Genomic DNA, 24,186 nt, shown 5'->3' on the forward strand with positions numbered 1-24,186 from the left:
CAGGGTTTCTTTGTGGCTTTGGAGCCTGTCCTGGAAATAGCTTTGTAGACCAGGCTAGTCTCGAACTCACAGAGATCCACCTGCCTCTGCCTCCCGAGTGCTGGGATTAAAGGCGTGCGCCACCACCGCCCGGCGGCTGATATCTTTGTGGACCACTAAAATAACTAATACAAGATTCCACATGACCCTTTTCTGAAATAACAAAACACTTACTCATGCATTATTCCATTTGTAGGAAACTTAGACCCCTGAGGGTTTCTTTTCTCTTTTCATTTTTTATCCTTTTAAGTTCTTTATCATGAACTTCTTAGAGCTTAAAGCATTTAAGATGCTACCACAGGCTATATGATTCTAAGGTGGACATTACAGCAGGCCTCAAGTTCCAAATGTTACCTTTTATTTATTTTGCAAGGTTGTAGAATGAAACCAGACCTTGCACATGCTATGTAAGTATACTTCATCACTAAGCTATGCCCTCAGGCTCTGCCCCAATTTATTATTATTACTGATATTTATTACTGTTGTTCAAGGCAGGGTTTCTCCATGTAGCCCTGTTTTTCCTGGAACTCACTCTGTAGACCAGGCTGGCCTCGAACTCAGAGATCTGCCTGCCTCTGCCTCTGGAGTGCTGGGATTAAAGGTGTGTGCCACCACCATCCAGCGATTTATGATTTTTTTTTTACAGAAGCACTTTGGGAGTGTAGTTAGATAGGAGGGATAGTGTCTGATATTCTAGCACATCAGGGTAACTGTGGTGCTCAATAATCAATTGAGTATTTCAGAACAGCCAGTAGAAAGGATGTATGTATGTAAAATTAGACCCATTTATTTACTTGTCTGTCTGTCTGTCTGTCTATCTATCTATCTATCTATCTATCTATCTATCTATCTATCTATCTATCTATCTATCTATCTATCTATCTATCTATTCGAGTTTGGGTCCATGTAGCCTGCCCATCTATCTACCTACCTACCTACCTACCTACCTACCTACCTACCTACCTACCTACCTATCTATCTATTCGAGATTAGCCCAAGCTGGCCTTGAACTCTTGATCCTCTTGCCTCAGGCTCCTGAATGTTAAGCTTACAAGTATTTATTACTACATCCAGCTACTAGAAGGGATTTTAATAGATTTTTAAAAAATCTTTAAGAAACTTTTAAGTTTAAAAAAAATGCTATTTGTCTGATAGATATGACAGTAATACTACACATGTATTGGAATATCACAATGATTTCCCAAAATATGTGTGAATTTATTATCATTATTGTAAGGCCACTTTAGCATTTTTCAGTATGGAACATGGGAACGCACATGAGAAGTCTGACTGTAGGCAATCCCTGTTGAAGGGTTTAAAGCCGACATTGTATCTTCAAAGAGAGAGGGTATCTGCAGCTGGCGCACAGCATAAACGAGAACATACCAGTTGGGGGTGATGGGTGGGGACCGAGAAGGTAGGCTCTTGGTTTCTAGCCGTTCCACTGATAAGGACCTCCTCATGGTTGGATTCCACACCATCCCTCCGATCACCTTTTTGCAGTATTGGTTATTTAGAGACCTGAAAAACCAGATGCAGTGTTACTTTGCACACTGACATGTCCAACAAGAAAACAAGAACAGCATCCATTAAATACAGTCTGCCAAGGCACCTTCTCTGAAGGCACTGACTTAGCACCCAGTGACACCAGCCCCGGTCACACCAGCTAGGTTAGGAGGAGTGGAAGCAGTCAGTTTCCAGAGTGCCCTTTTAAAAATTTTTAAAGGTTATTTTATGTGGGTGTGTGCACACCGTGCTGTGGTGTACTTGTGGGTGTCAGCAAACAACTTGCAGGAGCAGTTTTCTCTTTCCACCATGTGGGTCCGGGGATCGAACTCAGGTTATCAGGCAGTAAGTGCCTTTACCTATTGAACCATCCCGCTAGCCCCAGACTTCCAAAGACTTTCTCTCTTTTTTTTTTTTTTTTGGTTTTTCGAGACAGGGTTTCTCTGTGGTTTTGGAGCCTGTCCTGGAACTAGCTCTTGTAGACCAGGCTGGTCTCAAACTCACAAAGATCCGCCTGCCTCTGCCTCCCAAGTGCTGGGATTAAAGGCGTGCGCCAACACCGCCCAGCTTAACACTTCCTTTTATGCTTCTGCGTCTCCACTACTTTAAATAGTTAAGCTGCTTCTAGACTATAGCCAAAGCTACCAGGTTAGAAGGAGTGCCAGAAAAGCACAGACCAGCGCAGCTCCAATAACTTCAATGGATCTACCTCACCCGCCTCCCACTGGCGTGAACAAAAGTATCGTCATCCCTCCAGATGCTCCTGGGCCCCCTGGCCGGCAGATGCAGGGACCATCAATCACTGGGAAATCTTTGACAGAGAAGCCAAGGACGTACTTAGAACGGTTTCAGGTCATATTCTCTGAATATGTTATCTGAAGGATATTTCTGAATTTTATTTATAGTTTGAAAACTGAATTCCTGAGGAATAGATTGCCTTAGGAAATCGTCTGAAGTCTGGTTTTGGCATTTCCAATTTTACCCCATGCTCTAATGTCTTAAATATTCCGTATATTTCCTTATGGCCTAAAACCAACGGACTGACGAAAGCAAAAGAACAAAGAAATACAGCCAAATCCAGGTACCAGTTTATAATAATGAATGCCACCGTCACGCTCATCGAAGTGCTAACTGCAGCATCACTAGGAGATCTCTCCCCCCCCCCCCCCAGGTCGGGGCTATCAGAAGTCACGTGACCACTGATTAAGGATGTAAGATTAAAACAAGGGAAGCAGGCAGCGTGACTCCGGGGTTTAATGTGGCAGATCCCTGAAGCAGGTGTCACGAGTTATTAATAGGAACTTGAAACCGTTCCATGGTCTCTGGAAAATAACGATCAAACTCCCCTTTCACAGAACCTGTCAGAGGGTCCACCACACAGCTATACAGATGTACTCTAGAGCTAGGACGATGGTTTCCTCGTCTGTGAAATGAAAGGAAGTGACGAGGGCTGGCCAGACGGTTCCGCGGGTCTCAGGGCTTGCCACCAAGCCTGATGATTCAAATGCCACCCCTGAGACCCACAGGGTAGAAGAACTGGCTCCTAGAAGCTGTCCTTGGACCTCCGTATGTGTACTGTGACATGCATGTGTTTCCCCCAACTCCACCCCTACACATAAATAAGTAAATGTAAAAAAAAAAAAAATAAGTCAAAATTAACAGTATACTGAAAGAAGGTACCAGTAAGAAACTGATGACTTGTACCCCAAACTGTTTTTCATGCTTTCCAGTGACCCTCTGTAGAGGATTCAAACCAGCTGCAAGCAGCTGGTTCTCACAAAATCCCTCCCCATGAGGGCAGGACTAATGGAGCAGAAGAGTTACTGGTAAACCCTTCCTGAATTCCTAACTCACAAATCTTGAGATAACAGACTATGGCTGCTGTCAGCACCAAAACATGGGTTTCCATGTCACAGAAGATGACCAGAACCCAGTACCCCATGCAGGCTGAAGAGGGAAAGAAGTCTGCAGATAATGAAACGGAGGCAGCAAACCAAAACTCAAGTGAGACATGGAGGACCTGAACTCACTCAGTGTTGGAAAGAACCCTTCAGTCCCTTCTATGCCTCCTCCAACCTGCCTGGAAAATCAGGTCTAGCCAATCTGGCTTTTGTTTGCTTGCTTGGTTTTTCAAGACAGGGTTTCTCTGTGTATCCCCGGCTGTCCTGGAACTCACACTGGCCTCAAACTCAGAGATCCACCCGCCTCTGCCTCCTGAGTGCTGGGATTAAAGGCGTGTGCAGCCGTCGCCTGAGATCTAGTCAATTCTTATTTGGAAGAAAACTGCTTCCTTTTAATGACCACATAAGCAGTAATATTATAACATCTTGGTGGGGGTAACACAAGCAACACACCGACAACAAGGAGCCCCCCACAAACTCCAAGTCATCTCATTGCAATTCTGCAACGGGACTGTAGCAAGATCACTACTTACACGGTCACTCTGCAGCAAGGAAGCTGTGCCAGGAGAGTTAACCAGTGCACGTATGCCTTAGCCCGGTTATAGTTTGATGCTTAAGTGGTCAAAACCAATTTTTTGTTTCTTCAACCTGAACTTCTTGACTGTGCAAATCTGTCTGTCAGTCTGACCTGCTGCGGCACCCGAGTTTGACTCCCAGACTCTCACAGACACGGGGACGCTGATCTGCTATTGCTGCTTCGGCTGCACAGCCTAGGTTCCTGAGGCTCACGGTGAGGGATGCCAGGCCTGGAGTGTTCAGATTTACTTCCGCCAGGGAAGTCCCCAGGATGGCATGACCCAGGGAGTGCCTAACAAAGAGGCACAGCCCCACCAGCTGCAGCTATCTGGGCCGTCAATGCTGGCACAGAGAAACAGTAGCAGGTGAGCCCTTGTAGACCGTGGGGCTATTGCTAGTGGCTAAGCTCACTGCACTTGGGTTCTTCTCTCATCCAATGCCTCTGGCTGCCTAGAGGAACACCATGCAGGAAGAAGATTCGGTTTCCATGGTTTCCATGTAGCATCCTGGGTATGAGGCAGCTCTATAGGTTCCTCAACAACATTATTCTTATGGTCTACTCACTAGCAGAATATTGAATGCATATAAATACTAAACAGAACTATAAGGACTAAACACTATAAAAATATGTTTGTTCTTGGTTCATAAGAAATAATACCACCCCTACCCCAGAGGCCATTTACCACTGGCTAAATCATTATGTTACCTAATATGTAATAGGAAAGCGACTAGAACATTCTTCTCCAATTTCACATCAAATAATAGCTCATACTTGAGCCTTATTTAGAAAAAGCCACGTTCACGACAATCAATCACAATTCTGAAAAACCAGTAAATGACTTAGAAAATTCTAACAGCATGACAAACAATTTCTGTCGCCTCCTATACAAAGCTGTCTTAGAATAAGCAAAACAAACATAAGCCCCAGTCACTTTATGTAAAGACTCAATATATATTATTTTAAAAATTATAATGTACATGACACATATATGTAAATTAATTTTACTGTTCTTATCATTAAATATTTTGAATATCACTCTTGTAGGTAGCATTTAACTCAGGTTCAGCGCAAGAATTAATGTAATTAAGTATGTTCCTTTTATAAACACTAGGCAATTGTCAATGACAATTATTATTTTGTAGCTATTATTGGCAATATAGTCCACAGTCACCACACTCTGGAAACCTCTATTCATTTTTATAGGGTGCCTATGAACTAATGTTGTGTGGGAGGGATTGGCTTAGAGGCCTCCAGCTGTGAAAAGCCCAATATGCTGGCACCAGGATGACACTCGGTGTTCTTTAATTGGGAAGGGGTGAGGGCAACTGCAATTCTAGCTGTCTGAGAACTCAGATGACAGCAGGGTGGAGGGGCAAAATCTAACGCTGGGAATAGGAGATGCACCCGAGCATAAAAGGGCACAGCTTCCCCTGGAGACGCTCAGCTGTCACTCATGGATCTAAAGTCTGGGGTCCAGCCTCAGAGCTTCCCCTCTGCCCAAGGATGTCCACGCCCCAGGGGCAAGCAGCACACATTAACATCTCAGGTTAGCATGGATGGTTCTCCTCAAACATACTCACTTTTTGGGGTTCCTGGAGCCTAGAGTCCAGTACTGGGACAGAACACTCTTTTCCTGAGGTAGTAACTTCTTTGCCTGAAAGAATGAATGGTGCTCCACACAGGATTTCCACAAGTTTTTGCAAGATCGGTAATTTAGCATGTTGAAGGCCACGATATGTTCCCTGGATTCAGCCTGTGAGGAAGAGCAGCGGAGATTTCATTGCAAAGGCACAGGAGGATTAAAACGTGCCAAGCTTGAAAACCCGCACGGCTGAAGATGTAACAAAGGGAGAGAGCAGGCTTCAGACACCCCAGTGTCCAGTGAGTATTTTAGAGCAGGTGTGATAATAAAAGTGACCCGAATCCATGCCTCTTCACCATGTGTGGTCCTTCACAGACACCCTTGTTCCAAACCTGCTTCTAGTTCAAGAGGAAACTTACTTGGCACTACCATCTGATAAACTTGGGAACTCCGCCCCGAGCATCTCTTTCCTGAAGAAATACTCTTCCACCAAGCAGGTAGTAGAGACATTAGAAGCCTGGGGATTCTCTATTCCAGTGCTCACAGATAATAAGTAATCCCATCCCTGGCTTTGCCTTCAGGCTACCTGCATTTGGGTATTCTGATTCCACATGCATTTTGGTGTTTCATTGACCCTCCTTGCTCTAGGGGTGGGAGTCGGGGGAGTCAGGCAACCGAGGTATTTGGTGCTTTGAGCTCTAGGGATCCCGTTTCTAAGGCCCCATTCACTGCGTGGGGTCAGTCTAAGGGCATATCATCTCTGAAACGTTGGGAAATGGACGCAGTGACAGCCAGCGACAACTATGCAGCATAACAAGACAGGGTGTGGTGTGGAAAGGGCAGGCGCCTCAGTTCAAATTCCAGCTCCTTCACTCCGAGGCTGTGGGAGCTCTGGCTTTCTTACTGAGTGTACTTCTGCTGTGGCTAAGCAAACAAACAGGGTTGTCTAGGATCCTGCCGCCTCCTCTTGTGAGACCCAGGCACAAGCTATCGTCCATGGAGCACTTAAGAAAGCAACTGGCTGTGTGGATGCTTCCTGCTATGCATCCCTGGGCTCTGCTAGGCGCTTAGGCTGAGCTCTGTCGTCTAATCCAAACGGCTCCCTGGGAAGTGGACACTACGTGAACATCTAGAAGTAAGGTAATAAGGGCTAGAGGCGGGGCCAGGGGAAGAGCCAGGATCTAAACCCAGAGTATCTGACTCTAAAGCCAGGTCGTTCTCCAACCAGAGGCGGACTGACTCACAGAGAGGACCACAGGGTCTGATGACCTATGGCCACTGCCTTTCCTTCCTAAGACACAGAAAGCCATCCCTGAGGGACTGGAGGAAGCCTTGATGAGGCAGCAAACACAGCAAGCACACAGCCAAGCGTGGGCAGAACTCACCTGTTTTTGCCGCTGGTGTATGAAGAACTTTTTTCTTTTGAAAGAAATTTTGAGTATGTTCACCCTGTAAAAGGCCAAGCAAAACAAAAGCACACATAACACAAAAAGTAAAACAAAATGCAAATCAAACAAAGACATCGGGGCTCAGCTGGGCTATAGCTGACCCCTCTTCTGCATGGGTCCTCTATTTCATGATCCGATGACCGCGGGCCACTGGGAGTGTGCCTCAGCTGAACTCAAGGAGCGGACCGAGCTGGATCTCCATGGGGCCTCTGGATTGCGAGGCAGCTTTTAAATAACCAAGAGCACGGGCCATGCGCACTCTTTGCTGTAAGTCTCTTTGTGGCACTGCAGCCCTGCAGGAGCTGGTGCCTACGTGGGGGCAGTGTGGAGCGGAGGGAGGACAGACCTGGGTTGTACCCCAGCTCTGTTACTTAACAGCCACGTGTGAAAGAATTTCATCACCATGTGAATGATACAGAATGAAAGCTACCAAGCAGTAAGTATTTTCACATCGCAGGGCACCGCCAAGGGCTTTATAAACACCGCCTCTATCGGGTCTTGCGACAGCCACGAGAGATGTCACTGCCTGGAGCCAGGCTCTGAGCTTGGGGATCAGACTCCAGGGCCTATGATTTTGGAGCCTAGGGTACCTGCTGAGTGGTAACCACCACAGCCTTTCTCACCATGGTCCTATGGTAATTTAGACATAGTAAGCATGCCATGTTCCTAGATGATTCTTAATATACCACAGGCTCTCAGTGTTGGTACTTTTCATTAAAACTGGTGAATGAGATCAGGGTGTGTGTGTGTGTGTGTGTGTGTGTTTGTTTAGGACAACAGTCTACCTAGGGTGTTCTTCTTCAAGTACTGTCTACCTTATTCTTTGAGAGAGGATCTCTCATTTGACCTGGAGCTCACCAACTTACATGAGGCTAGGCTGGCTTACACAACCTCAGAGATTACCCTCTCTGACCCCTTAGTGTTGGAATTACAAATACGCACCAGCATTCTCAGTACATTAAAGAGATTAACTAGTACTCTTAAATAGATTGTACTCACTATAAGTCACTATGATCCACACAGTGTTTGGAGGAAGTGAGGAATTCTATTATTCTCTAGGATCATATCAAGACCTTGATAAGAACATTCTAGAACAGAGAGCTTGAGTAAGTAAAGCGAGTTTATTCATGTGACATTTCCCCCAGTGGATCAGGAACACACACACACAGAGCACACTTGCATTATATATTAAAAACAAACACCGAGTTTAAGTAACCTGCTGGTGGATACTCCTATTTGATAAGTGAATTTTCAGAGTGACTGCAGGCTAGTCATGTAAGGGCCAGAAGGCTCTTAGAGCCAGTTCTTCTGAGGCATCCGTCATGGTGCACGTTACACCCTGAGATGGGCAGGTCTCCTCCATACAGTTTGTGTTGAAGGGCACACACAGGAATTGCTATTTCACAGGGGTCTGGAGAATAAACTTCATTTTGGAGGAGTCCCTAGCCTTGTCTTGCTGGGCACAGACTGCTTGTGTGCCAGTGGCTTCAGATGGGGGTTCCCTGCTAGGCCTCCTGGGTCAGACTGTTCTGCTTCAATGCTTACAACTCCCTCAACTGGCCTTTCTCCACTGGAGCGAATCTGAAGAATGCAGATGTGATTTCCAGGCTGAAGGCCCTACAGTGGGCTCCCTACAGCCCTCGGTCACAAGGAAAGATGCAATGTACCGAGTGTCTGGATGGGCTAGGTCCTGTGCCAGGTCCCAGGGACAGAAAGAACAAGACAGTGGGTACTGCAGTCTTAACATTTAATCTAGCGAAGGAGACAGGTATCAAATGGTGCACACAACCATCTCCCTTTGATCGCTGCAGCATGAGAATGTAGTTCTCATTAGAACACCGAGAACTCCACTCCAGTGTCCTGTGAGGCTCTTGCTGTCCAGGTCACTCTTCAGCGGCTGGCTATGGCACACCATGCTCTAGCCTAATCCACCATCTACGTCACACTGACTGCTCTGTTCTCCCTTGTTTCCAGCGATATGCTCACTCTGTACCTTCTTCCTAGAACGGATCCCTGCAGTCAAAGCCTACCCTCTTTGGAGTCACTCTTAGAGGCTCTGAGCTCTTCCATACTGTGAGCCGACTCTGTTCCCCTTGCTGCTTCTATCCATTATTTTGTCACAGGTTAACGAACTGAAACAGCACTGGCCACAGAGACAGGCTTTGACAGGAGCCGGTTTGAAGTCGAAGAGTCACCAAGAATTTCCGAGAGAGCATCTGAAGGACGGGAGGGGTGCCAAGAGTCCCTGTCCGTCCTGACCCAAAGGCTTCTGTTTACAGGCTTGCTTTCGGAAGCTCTCTGCTTCCTTATGGGATCCAAATCTACCTTTAAATGTGATGTCCAGACCCAGAGTAAGGAACTTTCGTAGATCCAGCCACAGATGAGGAGAGACTCAGGTAGCTTCTGGCCTATGGCACTGGGGGACTGGAGACACTTAAAGAGAGAATCAGGACCGTGCTTTCCTGCCTGGTCCTTTGCTCTGAGAAGGCCAGAGAACTCAGCAGGCTACACCCCAGCTAGCCCAGCCTGTTGACAGTGAGGGGCTCCAGAGATCTTATTGCCTGTCCCACTGACTCCACCGCAAAACCAAACAAGATAGTGGCGTAGTTTTGTTGAAAATTAAATGCATTTAAAAGAAATCGTAAAACCAGTGTCTTTAAGTGTGTAGCCTGCACTTCCCCACAAATACAACGTTTAGTGGTAGAATAAGACAGGTCTTGGGTGACAAACTGGACGGGAATTTCAACTGCCCGGCTATTAGCAGCGCGAGTCTGACAGTCCTTACAAACTTCCTTGTCCTTCCTACAGCTTTCTCTGCTAGGAAACCAGGACTGAGAATGGCTTACTCAATGTTTAAGTGGGATAAATAAAACACATAGTAACAAGACTTGGATGCGACAACATTCAATAATATGACAGCTGCGATCACAGTTAATACCCCTATAATTTTATTTATAGGTTCCCCCACTGTCATAAATAATGCTGTGATGAACACCTTTGACTCTGTTTGTGAAGTTCTAGGCGGTCAAACAGAGGAACAGGTATAAACCTAAACGTATCTGGCAGGACACAACTCTGCCACCCGAATCTCCTTTCCTCTGAGTTTCTGTGTGGCCACTTTACCGTGCACGCTATACTCTCCTATCTCCCATGGCCTGCCGCACCCGCTCTCCTCCTCCCGCCCCACCCCTGCCCTACACACATTTGTAAATTATAAAAATGCATTTATAAAAATGCAGTATTTGGAAGGTATAATATTTCTCTGAAGAAGCTCCCTTGACTGGTACAGTCAACTCAAACTCATGTTGAAAATCAATTCCTTTCTCCCTTTCTCCACCTCTGCTCTGGTTTTCTATGGTTTCAATTGCCTGGAGTCCACCACAATTTGAAAGTACTACTGCCTTGACTCTTTCAAGAGAGAGAGGCCATACATACATAATTCTCATTACAGTATACTGTGATAACTGCTTGATTTTATTATGCATTGTTTGAAATCTTTTAGTGGACTTAATTCATACATTAAACTTTACCACAGCTGTGTAAGCAGAGGGGGAAAACCCCACATACATATAAGGCTTGTATTACCTGCAGGCTCATGACTGTCAGAATCTAGGTCTGATTCCAGACACAAACAAGGGGGGTGGAAAGATTGCTCAACTCCAAGACCTATCTGTGCCATTTATCCACCAACTACCCCTACCACAGGACGACTGGCAGTGGGAAGTTAATGAAAACCAAAGTTTACTTTTCCAAGTGCCAAATCCGGATCAAGTTTGGTTTCAGTTTGAGTTCAGAGTTTACAACTTGGGTGGGGTGGGGTGGGGGAGCTAGACTTCTTCAGAGATCAAAAGTTTTAAGATTAGATCCAGCATTGCTTTTACTCGGCATATTTTTAAAGCATGACTCAGACAATTCCAAGCGTTTGCACTCACCAAGGGTAGAAACTCGTACAAATGTATTTTCGGTACACTGCAATGCCCGCAGAAGCAATTCCGATCATTAGATCTAAATTGTGCAGATCCTGGGGTGGGGGGAGGGAAGGAAGAGTCCAGGTTCACAGTGTGGTACAGCCATGCTCATCCTCCGCTAACTTTAAAGCACCCACGCTTTTATAAATAGCAGCATGCATCCACTCAAGAGGGGGAAAGGCCACTGAACACGGGAAAAAGCCCACTTAGCAGCCACTTAACAGCCAAGCACTTGGCGCCCAGTTCTTCTAAAGTGAACTCACATACACGCATACACATTCACGCACATGCACACACACACACACACACACACGCACGCACGCACGCACGCACGCACAGAGCATATCACGATACCTCGTTTAGGAAGTTACCAGGCAAGAATATTCACTCCACAGAACCAAATATAAAAACACTCTTTCATTTTCAACCATCAGCATTTGGGAGCCACATGAGACTCAAACAGGCTTCTCCTCCATACAACGCCATACAAATCTCAACTTCAATTACCGAAGAGGCTTTAGCCATTATTAAATAATAAAGAAAAATTACACCTGTGGACATGACTCTAAATCCAATTAAGAAAGAAATGTTGCTTATGACTCCAACGTAACCACGCTGGCTAAGGGCTTGTGTGTTTGGCACAGCCATATATCATACAGAAGCAGAAGGAAAACACAGAGAATTAAAGCTGTTTTAAATCCACTTGAGTACGAATAAGTAACATTCAAAGGGACAAGGGTTCCTTCCTTGAGTCACACGTGTCTCTGTTGCCAATCAGATGGCATAACTAGAAACCTAGGGTAGAGCCAGTCACAAGTGAGTGTGAACCTTTGGCCTGCCACTAGTTGCCTATGTTGCTGGGGGCTCAGGAGAGCCTGCATTTTCCTTTTTGCACCTTAAAGTTTCTATCAGGCTGAGAGCAGAGAAAATAACCAAGGAACTGAGAACAGGGCTGTGCATATGACGCTTTCGATGGAGAACCGGCACACGGCAGGTGCAACAAGTCATTTTCTCTTGGGGTGGGGCCATCACTTATGAGCAACAAAGGAACAAAGGTGGGTACAGAAACTGGACAAGGAAATGGTGCCGATACAGAGCAAGTCCTGAGTACTCGTGCTAGGCACCGGGCTAAAACCACACCTGGAAGCAAAGCCAGAATGGCGTGAGGAAGAACAAGGCTGCGGCAAGCCTGACGCTCCCTGAGAGGCGAGGGTGAGGAAGGGGAAGAATAAACCTGGCGGTAGAAAGCCATTAATTCCTACTCTGCCATTGAAGGTTTTCCAAAGCATTCTATCAAAGAAAAAAATACTTGCAAAAGAGCATATAACTTACCAGTTACATCCCAAAGATGTCACTGTATAAGAGAAAATATATTCCCCACCATTTATGAACCATGTTAGACCCTGTCTAATGGAGAACTCTTGGGACAGAAGTGAAGCAAAGAAGTCAAGTGTTTCTGGAAGCTTCAAACACAATGCGTAGCTTTTTAAACAGGCAAAAGAATCATTTACTCAACTTTCACAGGCTCTAGCTCTCTCACCTGTGGAGATGCTAACTAAGAACACCAATTAACAAGGAGCCACCGAAAGGGTTGCCTATGAAAACACCTGGAACAAAGACTAGCCAGCAGCTGGTGCTTAATCAATACTGTGCGCGTGTGTGCAGGGGCGCATGTGTGTGCACATGCGTATTTGTGCGTATGGAGGCCAGGACAACCCTGGGTGTCATTCCTTAAGAGCTATGGATCTTGGTCTTGGAGACAGGCCTGGAACTCATCAGGAAGGTAGCAGAGCCAGCCAGGGAGGCCCAGGGGTCCTCCTGTCTCCGCCTCCCCATCTCTGCCTCTCCAGTGCTGAGATGTCAAGTACAGATCACCTAGCCTAGCTTTTCACTTGGGTTCTGAGCTCAGACTCGGTTCTTCGTGCCTTTGTAACAAGAACTTGATGGAGTGAGCGATCTCCCCAGCCCAATACCTGCTTCATGGTGGGAATGATGTGGCCCAATGGCAGGCAGAAATGTTAATGTTCGCATAATAACAGTGTGCAGGCATGAGGACCCGAGTTCCAATCCCCAGCACCCGGGCATGGTTGGGCATGAGTGTAACCCCAGCACTGAGAAGAAGGGAAAGGTGTGGATCCCTGGAGCCCACAGAGCAACCAGCCAGTGAGTATCAGATTCAGTGATCGGCGCTGCTTCAAAAGATGAAGGTGGAGCGTGACTAAGAAGACCCTGGACATCAACCTCTGGCCTCCACAGGCATGCCTGCACCTCGCATCTAGCTACACCTACATACATACACACATACATACACATACGCATACACTACATACATCATACACAGATGTACACACATTACTGTATTTAAGTAACCAGCTCTAATTAATCTGAGTAACACTTAAGATGTAGCAGATACTATAAAGTTCATTAAATTGCCCTTAAAATGGATTTATAAAATCACACAAAAGTAGAAAGGGGGCCTTTTGTGGGGGAAAGGGGAGGTGAAGAGGGAGAGAGACAAGAAAGGGTAATAACGGGTTGAGTATGAGCAAAATACAATATGCAAGCATGGAAATGTCACTAACACCCCCCCTCCCATTTTGAGATGGGGGCCCACGTTGGCCTCAACCTCACTACATAGCTGAGGATGACCTTGAACTTTGGATCCTTTTGTGTCTTCCTCGTGAGTGCTGGAATCACAGATGTATACCAGCATGCCCAGCTTATACGGCACTGGGTATCAAACCCAGGGCCTCATGAATGCCAAAGAAGCACTCCACCAACCAAGAGACAGCCTGAGCCCCTAAATTCATCATTTTATATGCTTACTAAAAAAAAAAATTAGAACACAGGAAAATGGGTTTTACCCATTTAGCCATAATATCGAATAGTCTTTGAAAGCTTTTAAGTCTCCTGTGCCTTGATCCTTCAAGTGTGAAAAAGCAAATGATCGAATGACCGAGAAGACTCGGATAAACCAATAAGTACTCAATAAGCTTTCCAAGTATCTCTCTCTTTAAATTTTTTTTTTAGATTTGTGCTATTTATTATTTCGTGTGCATGAGCGTTTTGCCTGCATGTATGCCTGTGCACCACACGCATGCCTGGTTCCCAAGGAGGTTGTGAGCCTCCCTGTGGGTTCTGAGGATCAAATCCAGGTCCTCTGCAAGAACGAGAGCTTTTCACACAGGAGGGCTTTTCACACTAAGCCGACTCTCCAGCCCCCCACCAGCTTTTCAAAGGTCTTACTTGTTACAATGGGAGAGAAACAACTCCCCCCAAGAAAGTCTGTGAACTTGCATAATTAGAAATAAACAATAGTTTCTGAGCTAAAGGATACATACTCTGCCTCCGTGAAGCTCCACGCCGTAGAAGTCAAGGGTCCGAGCTATGTTGATGTAGCATGATTCTGCTTCGGACTGCTTTAGTCCACTGCAAGAGAAAAAAAGAAACTGCAAAACTCACTCAGTAGGTGGGGAACATTACCTTGAGCTTTTAAAAACTAAAAGTTTCTGGAAAACGCAACAGTCCCCCGTAATTGTTATTAAAGGTTACTAAATGCCTTGGGCTAGTACCCCAAAGCACTCTAACTTAATTCTACTGAAGCAGGTTTTTCTTCTTGTCCATGGACCCTGACCACCTCTGGACCCCTCGGATTTTACCAAGAAACACGCCCCACTTAATGGGCTCTCAAAGAGGTCTTCAGACAGTGACAACTACCGGTTGCCTTTCAAAATGCCTGACTACAATCGCGCCAAGTTGTTCAATTAATAGGTACTCTTTCATCTTTTTGCCTGTCTATTCTCTCAACAGTGGCCTCACGCTTCAAAGACCAGTGACCCTGTGCTATTTTCGGACGCTGACTTCTGTCCCAGGAGCAATTCCGGGAGAGAGGACTGGCAGCGCCCTCTAAGAAGGTACGCTGGTAGCTTGCCCTTTGTTTTTATGGCCTTCCCAAGAAATGTGGTGTCTCTGGAGGGCTGGCCTGGGTCGGCGTGGTCCTCATTTAATGGGGACAGAGCAGCTGCCAGGGGAGCTTTGAGTCACATGAGGCGTGGGAAGAGGGGATTGGAAGTAGCAAGTATCAAAGTCGAGGAAAAGCAGTCTGACTCCAGGACCACCCACCCTGTCAGCTCTCCTGTCTGTCCACTCAACAACACCTGAGGGAATGGCCTGTTTTCTTTTTTTTTTAATATTTATTTATTTATTATGTATACAATATTCTGTCTGCATGTATGTCTGCAGGCCAGAGGAGGGCACCAGACCTCATTACAGATGGTTGTGAGCCACCATGTGGTTGCCGGGAATTGAACTCAGGACCTTTGGAAGAGCAGGCAATGCTCTTAACCACTGAGCCATCTCTCCAGCCCCTGGCCTGTTTTCTTAAACGAGGTAAATGGCTAAAAGGTATGTGTGGTTCAATCAGCTTGGAGGCCAATCAATCAGACTGAAAATGGGCATTTCCTTGAGGAATTAGCCAATCCCCATGACCTCTTGAAGGATGAATGTGCCGGCTATCGCCCTCAATTCCTATTGCATTCTTACGCTTCACAAAACCTCAAGAGATGCTAAATATATATTTGCCACCATCCCAGTTTAAAGGCCGAAAGGAAGAAAGAAAGAAAACCACAGGAAGCCAAGGGGGCATCAAACACACAAAGTGATACAGTATCTGCAAATACCCGGTCTGAGTTCCAGCATCCCCCTCACCCCATCCCCGCACCTGTGCTGCTCATGGAGCGACTCCACCTTGCTTAAAAAGTCATCATTTTGATCTGGTATGAACTGGCTGTCGGCAAGATAGCCTGGATGGTGTATGGAAGGATTAAAGTCTCCAAAACGAGCTATTAAGATACAATGGGGAGGGGGGGGAAAGTCATAATTAGTCTTGCCTCTTCCGTCTGGTCGGCGTCAACAAGCATCGATAATATCGCTAGAAATACCTTCCAGGGGAACAGTTCTGATAAGCTCTGAGCCACGTGAACCAGTGCCTCATTAGTTTCCAATTCCACACTTCTAATCTGAACCTCTATTTAGGGCCAAATTCCAGGTAAGCGCAAGGGTAGCAGGTGGAGGGGCGGAGGCGGTGACGTTAACGTGATTAAAAAGATACCGCCGGGATGCTCTTACAGGGCACCCAGTGAGGAAGCATTAATATATCTTCATTGGAGTTCGCATTAAAGAGAAAGAAACTGAGACCCAGGGAAAAGAGACTCAGCCCTGATACGGGCTATTTTCAGCAGAGTAAAGACCTAGGTGACATTGGCCTAGGTTGACACCCTACGTTCCCCGCCTGTCCATCCAGTGAGCTGCTGAGTCTTCTCTTGACGCCCGGAAAAGCCAACCAAGTGCTGCAACTGCTTTTCCCAAGCCCAAGGCAGAAACCGCTCCACATTTCCTGTTGGATTTTTTTTAGCTCACGGAGAGCCTTCGGAATCATTTATTTGCTCATCTGTCCTGTTAACTGGTTGTCCCAACCCAACTTCCATGCGACAGGAATAAAGTATAAGCTTCTTGCCTTAGCAAAGTCACTGACAAACATCTGGATCTCAGCATAAGACCAGCGAGCCTTCCTGCGCAGAGCTCGGGGATAACCACTAGGGGGAAACGTTGGCAGCCACATCATACATATTTGCAAAAGCCTGGGGAGCTGGGTGTGGGGGCTGCAAAGGAAGTCAAGGACATCACCTCACTGGAGGTCTTGAGCAAATGTCCGCTACATCCCCATGTCCGCTACATCCCCAAAAACATGGGTAATGCTTTATTCCTATTAAACAGATAAGAAGAAAAGGCAGATCTACATCCCTGACTCCCACCACAGAGCTATCTTATCTATTTGCTGAACACAGGCCCCAAACTTGAGATCTCAGGTACCCATGCTTCAGATGGGCAAGTCCTCTACCTGCTATTCTTCCCACTCTTCCTTGATCTCCGAGCCTCTTCTTGGGGCTCATTCCTCCGATACTTTTCTAGACTACTTCCCTTCCCCTCCGAAAGCAGTGTAGGGCTCACACTCGGTGCTTTTCCTCAGAGCCTGAATCCCCAGCAGGATGCAGAGCCCTTAGGGAGAGAAGTGAGCTTCCTTCATCCTGGTCCAGAGCCTGCTCCTGGCAGAGACTCAGAAAACTTGGAAAAACTACAGGCTTTTTAAACCTTTACTTGCACCTCGCAAGTTCTTGACTAGCTAGCAGCCATCTTCAGCCACTGTGTGGAAAGTATTTTGTCTCTTGAATACTATACTTTCTAATCTAATTAAGAAAATGTGTTTCAGTTAGCAGATCACAGACAGGACTTAAATAACAGACATTCATAGTTAAACAACCTGAAAAATGTATCAGACAGAATGTAATTAGTATACCATCTGAGCTGCTAATTTTAAAACTAAGAATTAGTCCTGTGAGAAATGTATACATAAGCCGGGTGGTGGCGGCGCATGCCTTTAATCCCAGCACTAGGGAGGCAGAGGCAGACGGATCTCTGTGAATTTGAGGCCAGCCTGGTCTACAGAGATAGTTCCAGGACAGCTAGGGCTACACAGTGAAACCCTGTCTTGAAAAAACAAAATAAAAACAGAAAGAAATGTATGCAGAGCATGCAAATACGTGTATATTTATATGTCATGGCTATAGGACTATAAAGAGGTTAAACTTCAAACTGTCTGACAACCCATGATTTGTTTATTATGACAGCAAAGCAGTGTTTTCTACCTTAGTCAGCTTATACCTTTTAGGCTCTAACAATTTTTTACAACATTATTTATTTAATGCAAAGTATCCTTTTGTTCTTGTTGTTGTTTATTTAAGACAGGGTTTCTCTGTGTAGCCCTGGCTGTCCTGGATCTCACTCTACAGACCAGGCTGGTCTCGAACTCAGAGATCTGCCTGCCTCTGCCTAAGAGTGTGTGCCTGCGCCCACACTGCCAGGCCTCTAATGACTTTCTGTAGCCACCGTTCTATCCACCGCCCACAGTGGGAAGTCTGCCGGCAGAAGCAGGCAACAGGATGTCTTAAACACAGGTCTTTAATTTTTCTCTAATAATAGCTTATTGCCTATCATGGGTGACTTTTAAACTTAGTTTTTATTTCCCACGTTGTGTAGGGAGGTCAGACGCCAGCTTTCAGGAATGAATAAACCCCTTCCAGTGTGGGTTCCTGACTGAGCTCAGGGCATCAAGCTTGGCCACAAGCACTGTTATACAAGGAGTTATCTGGCCCACCCTACAGACAACACGGTTTTCTTCTGGACTGACAGGAAGAGACACCAAGAGTTAAGACTATACAAAGAATTCTTCCTACAGTGGTTAGTGATCTCCTCCCTACCACCTTCCAAAGAAGAACAGCCATTTCTAGTCCTGACCGACACCATGAGGCGCGGAAGGTCAGGTCACACAGATAGAAGCCAAGACCCAGACAACACGGCTTCCCTACCTATTCTCACTGTCTCGGTCAGTGTTGGTTCGGCTATGAGGAACTTTTGGCTATGGGCCACCTTGAACTGCATTCAGTATTTAATCTGAAGCAGCCATATTGCCAAGTTCCAGCATCACCTTCATTCACAGGTGGGAACTGGAGGTTCAATGACAAATGGATAGGGTAGGGCTAAACTGAGCACAATTCTCTCCTTCTTCAAGTTCCTGCCCCTCAGCCCTGGTCCTCCAGTGGTGAACATCCACCTTGTCTTCAATGTGAGAAGGTCAAGTCCCTGCCCCCGTCACTGATCAGTCCAGTAGAAACGGGAGCCATAAATCTAGAGACTGATGAAAACATGCTGACTCTGGCTATGTGTTCAGAAAACACACTGTTCTCTGGGTATGACATGCCCGGCGCCATCTTAATCACAGCAGCCGTGATTACTATCCCGGAGCCTCACAAGACAGTGCCTATTAACTCCTAGAAGGAGTGAGGGTCGCTAGACTGTGGCACTCATTCTTTCCTGCCTACTACCAGCCACTTGCCACCCTGCCCCAGCTCTTCCTGGTCTCAGCGGGTGCTGAAGTACACAGGTGGATGCTAACTGAAGGGGTAGCTCTATTCATGCAGCTTTTGGGGAGGCCATCACCCATGTTGGGTGGAATTTGGTGAAGCAGCTCTTTTTAAAGTCAGCCACGCTCCTGTAAGTATAAACCCGGTGGTCAACTAAACTGGATTTGGACGGAATAGTTTCTTTGGTCTGTGGTTGGTGCCCTACTGTTGGCTCATGGCTTCCCAGGAAACGTCACACACTGGCCATCCCCCATGTGGGTGCCACAAGCTGGTCTGCCCCAGAGGTGACACAGAAAGAGAGCAACCTCTTTTGAGTTTCTCATCCTGAGAAGAGGAGGCAGGGGAGATGGGGATGATGCTGGGTGCCCTCCTTGCTAGGAGGCTAGCTGTATGCTCAACATCGTGGGGTCAACCCCAGTATCCTCGCTCTCCCACTCTGGTTCCATGCAGAAGGCAGGTAACTGCGGGTTCACCAGCAATGTTCTTCACCTCTCTGGTTGCTATCCTGGTTGCTAAGGGAGGACGTGCACCTGGGACCTCCTCAGCAGCCTTTTTCCTTTCTCTCTCTTTTGCTGTGATGTTTCTGAGACCACAGAAAGATGGATAATTGGGTCTGCATCTGCTCTGAGACCTGATCAGAAAGACCTAAGGGGCTTCCTTAGCCACCTGCCATGTTGGCTGAGACCTCTGGGAAAGGCAGAGGGGACAGACACTCCAGTCTTAGGCTGCTACACAGATCAATACAAGTCACACGGTGCTCTATGCTGGCACCACACAGCGAACAAAAGGCAAAGTGGCATTTCACTTGTCATGGGATCTGACACCGAATATGATTAACTTTTAATGACAGAATGAAGAGATTTCTTCGGTAGCTTAATCAGCCTTAGAGGAAAACTTTATCTGGATTTTCTAACCACAGTGGTACCCGTAATTATGTGTGGCTTGTTCAATTGGAAATGCATGGAAATTGCAAAACCAAGATGGGATTTCAAAGATTTAATTAAAAAAAAGAAAGAAAAGAAAAAGAAAAAAAACCCTCAAAAATAGCTCATTCATTTTTTATGCTGATTACATATTAAAATAATATTTAAATGGGCTAAATAAAACATTCAAATTATCTTCTTCATACATATTTTTTTTAAGGCTAGCCTCAAGTCATCCAGGCTGGCCTGGAACTCACCATGGAGCCAAGGATGACTTTGAAACTTGTGATCTTCCTGCTTCTGAATGGTCACAGACCAGTACATAACCCATTGGCTACACTGATGCTCTGAATATAAATTCATAAGATCTCAGCAGCACTTTAGATGGGCATCAGGCAAGCAGCAGGGGTGCCTTCCAGCAAATTCTGTTAACCCAGCTGGGTCTCAGTTTCCATGTTCGGAGGGGGCAGGAGATATAAATATTGTTCCACAGGGGTTTGTATGGAGAGCAGTTCCAAATACCTGGGCAGAGGCTCTGGAAAAAGCCGGGTGTAGCTGCCTGCCGTTTCATAGCTCCCTGGGGGAATATAGATACCACACCGCTCCTTCCCCCGCCACACTACTGTCCATTTGATATCCCCCAAGTAAGAGGAGAGTGTGGGCCAGGTTAAAAGCTTTACTCTCCATCCCAGGACCCTGGGGGAAGAGACTACCTCAAAGAGAACAGCCGGGGGCTTCCTCAATATGCTAGCTGGAACAAGATGGCCAGCACCTAGTCAGTCTCCCTCAACTTACATTGTACAGCATAGGAGGCTAGAACCACGGCTGAGTTGAGAGGGCACGTCAACCTGTCGGGAGAGACGAGGATGAGGTGAGACAGAAGAACCATGGGCACGCATAAATCACGGACAGCCTGTGGCTTTCTTTGTTCCCTTAACTGTTAATGAGCAACGTGAATCTTTTTTTTTTTTTTTTCGAGACAGGGTTTCTCTGTGGTTTTGGAGCCTGTCCTGGAACTAGCTCTTGTAGACCAGGCTGGTCTCGAACTCACAGAGATCCGCCTGCCTCTGCCTCCCAAGTGCTGGGATTAAAGGCGTGTGCCACCACCGCCCGGCTAGCAACGTGAATCTCAAAGGCAACTGCCATACTAACTGTTCTCAAATGACACAGGGAATACCTTAGAGAGTTTTTTGATTAAAAAAACCATCACAAAGGCCAGGATGCTGACGGTCTGAGGTTGGGTGGCACGCTCATATTGCAAGAGGGAAAGGGAGAGAATGGAACCTGAGACGCAAGCAGCCTTCCATGCTTTCTAAGAGACCCGAGACTTGCTGGGCTCTGACTACCTCTTACAGGACTCTTGGATGCGTCAGTCCTGGAATGGTGACACCTTTTAAAATGGAAAAAAATAAAAGGGGGGAAGAAAGGCATTCTATGTTTTAACAATTGCAATTACTTAATTCACTAACTCCTGACGATTCCTCAACCCACGGACCTTGCTGAGGTTTTCAGGACTCAACCATCTGCCTGTCTCTCTGTCTTCTGCCACCCACTAGGAATCCAGGCCTGGCCTAGATTTGTTCTTATTTCCAGTTAACCTCGCTGCCCCCCTCCCCCAGATGCCTGTTCTCAGCGCCATCACCTGTCTTTGTTCTTTTTTTTTCCTCTCCATTCAAATCTGACTCTGTGGTCTGCTCAAGACCTCAGCCACCAGACCTGGAGCAAGGGCCCCTGCTGGGCGGAAGAATGGGCTGGAAAAAGAGTCCTTACCAGCAACACTGGCAGACAATGAGATTTTAAAAGCATCTTCCAGCCTGGTGGCAAGCGGAGAGAACATGTAGTTTCCATGGCAGCCTATGAAGTTCGCACGTGTGAGTCATCACTTGCCTGTCTAATGGGGTGGCCCCCAGCATTCCCCCTTTCTGTCCACTGTACTCCTGCAGGTTCTTGAGGTACATACGAAGGTTGCATGCCCTATCTGAAGGCCCCCTGGTCCATGAGTAAAGCAATTCTGAGTGTTCCAGTGGAAACTCGTGTCTCTCTGGGTCTTTGGATGCTCCTAGGTCTGCTCATTATCTATCCATTCTGAATCACAGCATCTTCAGGAGAGCGGGGAGACAGGTAGGTGACGAGCACAAGTGGCCACTCTCCTACCAAGATGAGCTTTGCTTACTGTCTAGCTAGTGTCTTTGCTAGAAGATGGATTTGGGGGACAGCCAAGAAACAAGCTATAGAGGCTGAGACTAAATGGAAAGAACCTATGGAGACTCAAGAGGAAAAAAAAATCCCAACTGGGCGGTGGTGGCGCACGCCTTTAATCCCAGCACTCGGGAGGCAGAGGCAGGCTGATCTCTGTGAGTTCGAGGCCAGCCTGGTCTACAAGGCTAGTTCCAGGACAGACTCCAAAGCCACAAAGCCACAGAGAAACCCTGTCTCAAAATACCAAAAATAAATAAATAAAATCCACAGAATGGTCGCTGTTCAAATACCTAGTCTAGAGCAGTAACCTGTATTCTCCTTTCAGACTTCTTTCTCTGGGGTTCAGGCCTCCGAATGTCAAATAAAGGGACCGCCCTGGATGACCCATCTCTGCAGAGAAGAGATGGTCCTACAGTACCGGTTACCAGTGACTAGTCAAACCAGTCAGGAAAGTTGATCTCTCAAGGCAAATGCTAATGGGACCACAATATCCTTGGCCACAGATGTCCTAATACACACCTGGGATGAGCCTGAGAGCAGGTGGTGGGGCCACCTGGGGAGCTAACAAGGCACTACGGGGTGGGGGGTGCTACTTCAGGGTGTAGATTCCTCCTAGCTCATCTGGATGCTCCAAGAAGCATCTTGTTTGGGAAAGCAAAAAGGAGGACAATATGGCCCAGCGTTCTGAGTATAAGAAGGCTGAAGGGGAGGCCCTGGCCAGGTGGCCAGCACGGGCTGGAACCCGCCCCATAGAACAGGCACTAGGACAGTATTTATGGAAAAACAAGGTGTCTGAACATAAGGGAGCCATGGAATGGGTTTCCATGCCTGCAAAGAACAGCCCAAGAAGGGGCGCCAGGCATGTTCTGAAGAATAATGAGGCTGACTCACAATACAAAAGAGGAGTCCCCAGCCCTGGTGCACAGCTTGTGCCGGGGGGAGAAGGGATGCAATGGGGAAAAGATACAGAGAGTTCATGATGCTCCTGTGAGGTGGGCTGTGATCACTAAACAGTCGGCGGTTCTGCTAGCCCCTCACAGAGACTCCCGTCTCTGGCCTGCAGGACCCGGAGCAGAGGGAAGCGCTGGTCTCTTTCAGCCTCTCCGTGTGCACACAGACACCATGTCTGACGTATCGGCCCTCTGCTTTAAGACCTTGCAGCTGCTCTCTCCTGTCTGGTGGACTGAGATACCCGCCTCCACTGGGTATGAAAAGCCCGCCCTCTGTTTTCCTCCAAGTCCACCACATATGGCTTCCAGCTGGAATGGGGGATGGGAGAGCCTTCTTGCTGTCCAAGGGAATCCAATTTTTAGTTTCTCCATCAACCCTAAATTTGGCTTAGCTCCAGCAACCCACAGTGAGTTTTCTAGGCCACAGTAGCAGCAGAGCTCCTGAAATCCTCAGTCAGCTGTGACCTCCACTACCCACACTGGTCTCACTGGCCTCATGGGCTCCTGTCTCATGTCACCCGGCACAACTGCCAGCCTCCTTGTGGTGCAGCAGGCCAGTGGCCTCTGATGACCCTCAGCAGTAGAACTAAAGTCCCAGGAAGAAGTGGGGGTGAGTAGAGTGGAAGTAGATGGGGCTCTTTTTCTGCTGTGGATTTTTTTCATAAGGCAAGAAAATGCTAAGGCGCCAGCAGGTGAGAGGGCTCAGGAGGCAAGGGCACTGCTGCATACGCCTGGTGACCAAGTTCAATCCCCTGAGCCCGAGTAGAGGTGGAAAGAAAGAACCAACTCCACATGTGTACGATGATGCATACATGAACACACAGGCATATGCACACACACATTCGTTCATCATGCATATATGCACACACAGGCATATTCACATGCATTCATTCATCAAGCATAACATATATGCACACAGGCATATTCACGTGCATTCACATCAAGCAAAACATATATGCACACACAGGCATATGCACACACACATTCATTCATCATGCATATATGCACACACAGGCATATTCACATGCACATTCATTCATCGTGCATATATACACACAAAGGCATATGCACACGCATATTCGTTCATCATGCATATATGCACACACAGGCATAT

At 46.8% G+C, this 24,186-nt stretch overlaps 1 protein-coding gene across 5 annotated transcripts in view; it reads right to left on the minus strand.

The window, feature by feature from the left end:
• Positions 1-24,186, minus strand: part of Ptpn3 (protein tyrosine phosphatase, non-receptor type 3) — a 106,306-nt gene that overhangs the window by 34,268 nt on the left and 47,852 nt on the right. For 3 of the 5 annotated variants that reach the window (XM_013351909.2, XM_013351911.2, XM_005362208.3), the window contains exons 7-13: positions 20,719-20,771; positions 15,742-15,862; positions 14,363-14,450; positions 10,986-11,074; positions 6,991-7,054; positions 5,604-5,776; positions 1,426-1,560 (exon numbers count right to left, since the gene is read on the minus strand). In XM_013351909.2, the coding sequence (XP_013207363.1) occupies positions 1,426-1,560; positions 5,604-5,776; positions 6,991-7,054; positions 10,986-11,074; positions 14,363-14,450; positions 15,742-15,862; positions 20,719-20,771 (723 nt within the window). Of the gene's footprint in view, positions 1-1,425; positions 1,561-5,603; positions 5,777-6,990; positions 7,055-10,985; positions 11,075-14,362; positions 14,451-14,680; positions 14,853-15,741; positions 15,863-20,718; positions 20,772-24,186 lie in introns of those variants that run through there. The other 2 variants (XM_013351910.2, XM_013351912.2) reach the window with 2 other exon arrangements.

Source organism: Microtus ochrogaster, linkage group LG5 (genome assembly GCF_000317375.1).
Source record: "Microtus ochrogaster isolate Prairie Vole_2 linkage group LG5, MicOch1.0, whole genome shotgun sequence".
Classification (NCBI taxonomy): Eukaryota; Metazoa; Chordata; class Mammalia; order Rodentia; family Cricetidae; genus Microtus; species Microtus ochrogaster.